We start from the raw sequence: 8,782 nt of genomic DNA on the forward strand, positions 1-8,782 counted from the left end.
CCAAAGTTCCATCTCTAAATAAAGTGTTTGAGAATACCTCCATAGAAGACTGACCAAAAGGGAATTCCGGGTTGTTTACAGATCTCCATCAACATCCCTATTTGATCAGTGGACAAACCAAAAAAGCAAGAACAAGCACATGAGCAAGCCAGCTGATTGGTCAGTGGGCCCACGCCATTCATTAGGGCAGCACAAGACTGATCTTTCTGCGGCCAACTGCAATAAAATTATCTTGACATTTTTTGGTTATTCCTTTATTATTTCCACACCTGCAGAGAACACCTTTTAGATCTTATCTGTTTGTGCATTAATGATTCTGTTAGTTTGCCTTTGTCACAGGACCAATAAAGGAACATTCAACTGCAATAGAAAAAAAAAAATGACTGTACCAGAAGATAAAAAATATGTATCAGCAGAGCGCACAGCCAGTGCCTGAGGCAGGGACGGAGCAAAATAAATCTATATATATATATATATATATATATGGATGGCTGGTCCACATCTGCCTGGATGGGAGCGATACTGTTCCTCGGAGCGAGGCATATGTCCTACATGCTGTACCTGTTACCCTTTGCTGACAGCCCCACTCACAGCAGTTCCTGGGAAGAGAGCACTTGGCTCTGGGGTTCTGCATACCAATGAGGGATGGAGCATCAATCTGCTTACTGAGCACATCCATGTATTGGAGAGGGTGCTCAAAGTCACTCATTTATTCCCTTTTTTGGGGTGGGTGCTCATATCTCCACACTGTAGTTCCTCCTACTAGGTTGGATCTGGCCCATTATGGTTTCCCCTCACTGCACTGGGGATGGATTCCCCTTACAGTCAGTACAGTTACTGTATAAAGACCATGAGATCACCTCCAATCCGAAGTCATTGTGCAAGGCGGGGAGAGGAAGCACTTATGGGAAGCCTATGGAAAAGGAACAGCTAAATACATTCTCAAGGAGTTCATGGTGATTGAGGGAGGAAGGAGCCACAGCGTTTGTCTGTGGGAAAGCCATCAATGCACGCACACAACATGGACTTTCCACCAACAAAATCCAGTGCTTCAAAAACACTTGTCCAGCAGGTTTAGAGTTGACAGAAGCAGCACATCCCTTTGAGATCTCACCGCTGAGGTAATGAGCACCCCTCCATCAGCTTTCTTTGGTGGGAGGCTCTTCTGTAGACTCTGAAAAAAATAAAATAATGATGACAAAAATGTAAAAGCCCAACCAGAGGCTCATGGACTTTAAAGGGGAAGTAAAGAGAATCAAGGAGAAAAAAAAAAAGGAAAAAAAATAGGTAGATAGGACAATGTCCAGAAATATATGAATATAAAACATAAGGGACAATAGGGTTGATTCACTAAAGTGCAATAACGCATATCGCATGCTTTTTTGCGTTAAAATAGACGCGAAAAAACACACGATTTGCTAAAGTATTATCGAATGCGTTAAGTTGCATATCGTGTGCGTTATTTAGCGCGCAATCGCATGCGTTAATTTTACCACATTGCGTTAATTAGCGCACAAAAAAAAATACTAACGAGTGATTCACAAACACTTAGATGCGCTAAATATCGCATTTATCTGTGCAAAAAATAACACCTACTTGAGGCAGGGGGTAATTATAGAAAAGTACAGTTAATGGGCTTTTGGCAACACAATAAGGACTTTGCAGTGGGATTTATTCAAGTCTGTGTTGGCCCCAGAGTGATTTGCAGGGAAATGGTCATTTGAAAAAAAAATAGTTTTACGAACTAGTGTGCACGCGTAAATTAGCGCGCGTTTCAGCGAATACCGCATGAAAATAGTCTTCGCAACTTAAATAACGCACACAGCATCGCGTCTAAATTAACGCAAATATACTTTTAGTGAATCGTGCGTTAAGACGCGAAAAATTAGACGCGATAAAATTTTTAACGCATGCTATAAATAGCGTACGTTTTAACTTTAAAAAGGATATTATTTACCCCCTTCAGTAGTCTATTAACTATGATTATCAGTGGCTCTTTGGATCTTAAAATCTACAGTTAGCTAGTTAGTATAGTTATATACAGTTACATATGTGAGTGTATAGATAGATTGGTATAAGTATGTCCATATTTGTGCACTAGTTTGTTTGGAAGGGTTGAACTTGATGGACTTTGGTCTTTTTCAACCCAAATTAACTACGTCATTTTAAAAGACAAGATTATTTTTGGCACAGAAGATTGGAACCAGTAATGACAGCTGCCTGACTGCTTGCATCTGCTAAAAACAACATCTATAAATACGACCACTGAATGTATTGGTAATTACAGAAAGCAATATGGTGATTTCTCCCACACGTGTGAATGGCTACACAGCGGCTGAAGCAGGTTTGTGTTCAGATAATAATGGCTCAGAGGGAAGCATTGCTGTCTCACAGTGCTGGGGTCAGAGGTCTAATTCCTGGCAGGGCACTGGAATTTGCTTTCTCCCCGCAGCCATGTGTAACACTGTATGTCAGCACTGTATAATTATCTTATGTTCTGGGCTCTCAAAAAGTTATGCCTTTAATTAAAGGGACAAGACATGAGAAACTCAGCCAACAAAGTATACTTCCCCTTTAAACACGAGGGTAGGGAAGAAAATAAATTGTCTTCCATTAAGTTTCTAAACAGAAATTTTACTCCAATACTCTATTTACGGCTGCCCACAAGCACGTCTCTAACTGTTAAAATACAACTCCCAGCACCCTTCAGCAAACAGTTATAGGTCACCAACAGCTGGGGGCTGATGGTTGGACAAGTGATTAGCAGAGCAAATTGTCATCCTTTCATGCCATGAATTTGGGTAGGGACGTGTAGCAGCTTTTCAGAGCTGGTTGTCTAGAGCCGGTCCCACACAGGGGTGCCGTGACCTCCGATAAGGACAGTTTCCTGTCTGTTTAATCACCAAAGAGCTTGTGACTGGATGTGTGATAGCCAAACAGTGCGTCTCCTCCCCCAACATAAAGGCAGGCACGTACACATCCACACGTGACAGGCACTTATAGCCAGGCACCCAGGCAGGAACCTACAGCCGCATTTACTTTTTAAAGGTCCAGTAATACCATAAAGTGTATTTTTGTCTAAACAAACATTATCTGTACATCCAGCACTTACTGATAAAATATTCTGTAGCAATAAAATGCTTTTATGAGAGTAGTTTCCACTCTGTAGTTCAATAATTTGTCATGAATGGCCCTTGACTCCTGTTTATTGTCGTAGGTTGGGCTTGAACACATGGGGAGTTTTTCAGCCAGCAAAGAATCCCTCAAATACTGCAGAGGAGCCTGTGATTAGTTCTCCAGGCCGTAGGTAACTGCCAGTTTGAGTGCCAGAAGAAAAAATGCCCCATGTGCCATGAGCCCAAGAACTAAAACTACACAGAGTATCTGTTACCTGCTAAAAAAGTGCCAATAGCCCAATTTTAATTTGAATGGCTACCCCCATGGTTACACAGCAGCATATATATATATATATATATATATATATATATATATATATATATTATATATATATATATATATATATATATATATATACACACATACATACACAAAGGATGGCACACCGCTACATAACATACCTCGGGTGCTCGGTAAAGGGTTCCAATAGTATAAAAAAGACCAGCAACTCCGGGATTTCTTGTGAAAAATCAAAACATGTATTCAAAGTAGCATTGAATACATGTTTTGATTTTTCACAAGAAATCCCGGAGTTGCTGGTCTTTTTTATACTATATATATTATATATATATATATATATTGAAGCAAACACACAGTTTCTACTAGGGCAAAATAATCTTACATTATATTGAAATGCATTTCAGTTCTGGGTATTGAAGGTCTGTTAATATTAAAAGGAATTGTCCTTTTACAGCAGAATAAGCCAAAAACAGGCAAAAGCAACTTACCACTCAGTCTCTTGAATTTCTGTTTGGCTGCCGCCCTCTCTTTGGCATCAAAATACCAGACCGTTAGGGCATATCTGTAAAAACAGGGCAATGAGATTGCATTTCCACGACACTTAACACTCAGTGCGACAGATGTACAATAACAAAGGGGGCAGTACCTGGTTGAATAAGATGGTTGCACCTCATGTGGGTTACGTCTGTCAGACCAAAAGAAAAGCAGCCGGTCGAAGAGAGGTTCAATATCTGCCACATGGGGACCGCCTTCAGGGAATATTCGCAAGATCCCACCATGAATCTGTGGTAAGAGATATGATAGTTTCATATCACACATATGGCTTCTCCAAAGGCAAGCTGGCTGTAACAAGCAGGGCTATCTTTGCCTCCAGCATTGGCCAGTATTTGTATGGCATTTGTGCGTTTGACGTATATACCCTTCTATTGTACTTTATATATACAAGTAATTCACAATAATAATCTTTATCTAAAAGAAACTTGTGTTTCAGTCTTTTCCTGCCCATGCTACTTTGTAAGCTCCTGTGAAAGGGCCATTCCAGGGACTCAGCAATAGCTGCACAGCTACAGGATAGAAATCTCTGGTGCAGAATGGCCATACCAACAGCCAACACCACATAAGTTGGACACCAAAGAACAGGTTGGCAGATAAATGAAAACACTTAGTGCAGACAGTTTGCAATGTGTAGTTCAGCTACGGTAAGGCTAATTCCCGTTTGATAGTAGCAGTAATCTATGGATGCTTTAGGTAGCAAAGGGGGCAAAATAATATCCATAAAGCCTGGATTACACAGATGATTATATGCGTGTGACCTAATCTGCAGCTACTGAACATAAAGAAAAAATGCCAATGAGGAAACCAGTTTGTGCCAGCTATGAATATCTGTAGGCCACATACAGACCTGCAGCTGACACAGCACGTTTCAGTACATATAGCGGCGACTGCAATGTTCCAGCAGATTGTTAGTGTTCTGTCACAGCCAATATCAGTAAATCTGTTATACATTCCTATGGTTGATCTGTGGCTGCACCACACTGTAAACTGAGAGGCCATCTGCCTGGTGGTCAGTACTAACACAATACACCACATGTCAACCACTGTGTAACCACTCATTTGTGTATTCCTTGTGAGAGCCACACTACACACTAAAGATATGAGCGCCATGACCAACTGCAACAGTCACAGCTCATCACCAGGGTATACGAGGTCTAAAAGAATTTAGAGGAACGTCTTACCTTTGCATCCCAGTCTTTGTTCAGGTAATAAATGCAGGTGATACAACGTCCGTCTCCCGTTGGATTGTCCACATGGCGCACATATCCAGCACCGTTGCCAGGATAACATGCTACCATGGCCTGAGAAGTGAATAGGCACGGATTAACATTTCTCAGTAAATAGATATACAGCAGTGAATTGACATAAATACCAGTACATGGCAGCACATGCAATGCATTAGTATTGTCACAATTGCGACTTTTACTGAATTCATGTGGGCGGCTCAATAACAAATGCAGACCTAAATAAAGGGTATCAGTGTTCCCTAAAATGTTGTCATTCAGGAGTTGCTTGTGCAAAAACTATGTTTAACCCCCATCAGTGACAAAACGTTCACAGGGATAAATATCCATAGCTGGCTTTGACTTGTAAGTGACTGCCAACACCAGAGAGCTGTGGCACTGGAGGGGTTAATGCAAGATGTACGTGCAGACCATAAGGTAGTTGGGCACGCCCCTAACCCCACCCCAGTCCTGGTAAACAGGGCTCTAAGGCCTGCTGTCACACATTTCTCTAGGACCCTACAGCAAATGCTAAATTAAAGGGCCAAGTTGCATATCAAGAAATCATAAAATAAATTGGTTGAATGGGGTCAATAGGATGTTTCTCTATTTCCGTGCCCATACCTGACCACAGCTGTGATGGAATTCCACATGTCACCGACTCTTATATAAGGGTACATGGAACAAATGGAACGAATAAGACTTGGCAAGGGATGAGAAGAGAATAGGGGCCTGTGGTTTATTGTATTTTTTTTTTTTTTTTTTTATTAAAATGGAAATTTCAGTTTTTAGGACATGCAAGCAAGCTAATACGTGGCATATGCTGAAGGTGCAGGGTGGAGGCATACAAAGCCATATGTTTTGTGTAACTAAAGGTTAAAAAAACAGCTTAACACAGCCAGTAGGATTGGGTTCCATTTGGAGCACAGTCTGTTGGCGGAGGGGGGGATACAGCCAACTGATCACAATGTAAATTCTACCAGTAGATCCTCTTGTTGGGGGATTGAAACAGGTCCATGCATGGCTTCTCTGCATGTCTGAGTATCTCAGGTAGGTCATACCCCTACCTTAAGAGCATTCCAGCAACAGACGGAGCAGGAGGCTTTGTGCGCCCTTTTATTGAGATCTGCTACCTCTGATAAATTCAGGGGCAGGAGCCTTGAAATGTGGGATTTCTAAAATGTTGCAATGTGAAATAATCTACACTACTACCTGCTCAGTCGGTATGCTGGCCTTAGGCTTCACTGTTAGTCCCCAGCTTATAAAGGGGGGAAGCCTAAGACCAAACACAGGAAAAGATGCAGAGAGCCTCACCTTGGACCTTTCTTTCACATAGTATTGGCCAAGTCGGTTGCCACAGAGCATCACCAGTCGGTCAATAACTGACAAAACCAGTCCGATGGCCTCGCATCCTTCTTCTGTCCCGGCGACCCAAGCAATCTTGTCACCTCTCAGGTGTTTCTTGGAGACTCCTTGCAGGTGCCCGGCCAGCTGCCCATCCTTCAGCGCCCCGTCCTGGTACAATCGCCTGACTTTCTCCAGCACACGGTTCCCTATCTCCTCCCCTAGGAAGTTGTCCAAATAGCAGTATCCAGAGGCGAGCAAGCGAGGCACGACCCGCTCCAGCGCCAGCTTCTCCAGGTCCAGAGCTGGGCTGTGCATGAGGGGCATGTCCGAGAACACTACTGGGGGAGATCCTGGTGGCATAGGGGACTCAGGACCTCCAACAGGGACTTGCACAGCAAAACTGAGAAAAAGAGAGCAAAGTGAAATAAAAGGCACCTACAGCCAAGCTGGCAGCCCAGCAATGAGGGGCCACAGTGCCCAGATGCAGGGTGAGCAGCTCCACTCTATGAGGTGCCTATATGCTCGCATACAGTGGAAATACTCTGCCCCCTAGTAACTGGAAGGGCTCAGTCTTGTCCCTATGGGGGTATAAACAGGCAGCAGTGACTGGGCTGTACATAAGCAGCAGCAGCTTCACCCCCCCTATCCCACACACCTATAGTATAGCCCCGGCCGGCGGTGTGAGCACTCCGTGCGAGTATGAGAGTGAGGCACAGGAATATGTGTGTATATTTATATTGCCCAGTCCCTGCCCCCGCCGCTGCCGCTAATACCTCTCTCTCTCTACGTGCGGGATGAGTTGTTTCCACTCTCTGGGCGTGGCTTCCTATGCGGTTTCAAACCCCAGCAGTTCAGCCCTGCCGCTCTCTACCAATCACTGCCGTGCATGGGCGGGGCCCGCAGCGCACAGGGGGTGGGAATAGAAAACACGTGCGAGGTGGACACACGGAACTGAGAGCCGATTGGCTAGCTTTGCCTGGAGGCGGCTTCCGGTAGCTAGGAGACGGCGTTTTGAGGCGTGCCGCCCGCCATTGAGGAATCTGAGCTGAGCATGTAGCCTGTTACTGGAGAGTGCTGAGTGTAGTAAACACAGGAGGGGAGGGGGAGAGAAGTGGACGGGGGGCGAAGGAGGAAATGGAGAGGGTGGTGGAAAAAAAGGGAAGGCATGGGTATAAATATGTATGGTGTGGCAAGCGTCGGCAAAATAAGGTAGTGGGTTGTACGAGAGAGAGGGGCAACATGTAGTTTGTGGCTAAACTACAAGCGTCTATTTCAGCCGCCTGTCTGATGGGGGCTGATGGGATATGTAGTTAAACCACAATGTATGGGACTAGGAAGTAATTATGAAATATGCCAATTGCTAGATACTGTAGTTGGTGGGGTTGTTGGCACCTGGCTGGTAATGATATTTGATGCCAATGGTATTAAAAGAAAACAATATGTGAACATTGTTGATGAAATATATATGTTTATATATATCGAACCAAGGGAGGCACACCGCTTCAATCCTTGTCCCGGGTGTACGGTAAAAGAGTTTAAATATTGAGAAAAAGACCAGCAACACTGCATCTATTGCAAACAATCAATTATATATTGAAAAATACATGAAAATATATGTTTATATATTTATATAATATAATTGTAAGCATTGCCCCTGGGATCATGCTATTCACAGTGACACAAACAAGCCAAGGCACACATACACATTAGGCCCCATCAGCCAATGAATGGGCACAGTTCTGTCTTTTACTCCCAAACTTCTTCCTGTTACAGTTAACGCTGCATTGTTTCCTGTCAGGTGATATGTGAGACCGCAGACCATCACAAAATGGTGGGTCAAGGGAAAAGACCTAAAAGAGCAATATTCACTGATATACATATATATTTCAGTAAGGTAAGATTCTTTAATAGGCCACTTATGTGATATAAACTATCTGTTGGTTATGCTTTTATATTGGGGATGTAGTTTTCCTTTAATAAAGATGATGTCCATTTTTTTTCCAGAAAAAGTGACAAGCGTAAAAGTGGGCAAAATGGCATACAAAAAAAAGCTTGCATCCAGTATTCTAGTGGTGTGTGCCAATTTGCCCATTACACCTACTTTGGTGCAGCGTGCGCTGGTGCAAGGGATATCTATACAGACTGTAAGTGCAAGGCTTAGCTGGCATGTTGCAACCATAGCACCATGCAGTCGTATGTCTGTGTATTGCCTTTTCTTTAAAGGGGATCTATCATGAAAA

The 8,782-nt window shown here is 43.3% G+C and overlaps 1 protein-coding gene across 3 annotated transcripts; it reads right to left on the reverse strand.

The window, feature by feature from the left end:
* Nucleotides 1–238: 238 nt before the first annotated feature.
* Nucleotides 239–7,412, reverse strand: egln3 (egl-9 family hypoxia-inducible factor 3). 3 transcript variants are annotated; one of them, XM_012968029.3, is made up of 6 exons: nt 7,316–7,412; nt 6,510–6,942; nt 5,154–5,273; nt 4,064–4,200; nt 3,906–3,979; nt 239–1,174 (listed from the first exon to the last, which is right to left on the reverse strand). In XM_012968029.3, the coding sequence occupies exons 2-6, from the start codon at nt 6,900–6,902 to the stop codon at nt 1,140–1,142; spliced, it is 759 nt and encodes a 252-aa protein (XP_012823483.1). In that variant the 5' UTR covers nt 6,903–6,942; nt 7,316–7,412; the 3' UTR covers nt 239–1,139.
* Nucleotides 7,413–8,782: the final 1,370 nt, after the last annotated feature.

This window comes from Xenopus tropicalis, chromosome 8 (assembly GCF_000004195.4).
Source record: "Xenopus tropicalis strain Nigerian chromosome 8, UCB_Xtro_10.0, whole genome shotgun sequence".
NCBI classification, from domain to species: Eukaryota; Metazoa; Chordata; class Amphibia; order Anura; family Pipidae; genus Xenopus; species Xenopus tropicalis.

Bases quoted from the DNA above. Each gene is read 5' to 3' on its own strand.
- egln3 (XM_012968029.3), bottom strand. From the start codon at position 6,902: ATGCCACCAGGATCTCCCCCAGTAGTGTTCTCGGACATGCCCCTCATG. The intron at 5,274-6,509 runs GTGAGGCTCTCT...TTCACTTCTCAG, and splicing joins ATGTGAAAGAAAGGTCCAAG to GCCATGGTAGCATGTTATCC. The intron at 1,175-3,905 runs GTAAGTTGCTTT...TATTTTTTTCAG, and splicing joins GAAATTCAAGAGACTGAGTG to AGTCTACAGAAGAGCCTCCC.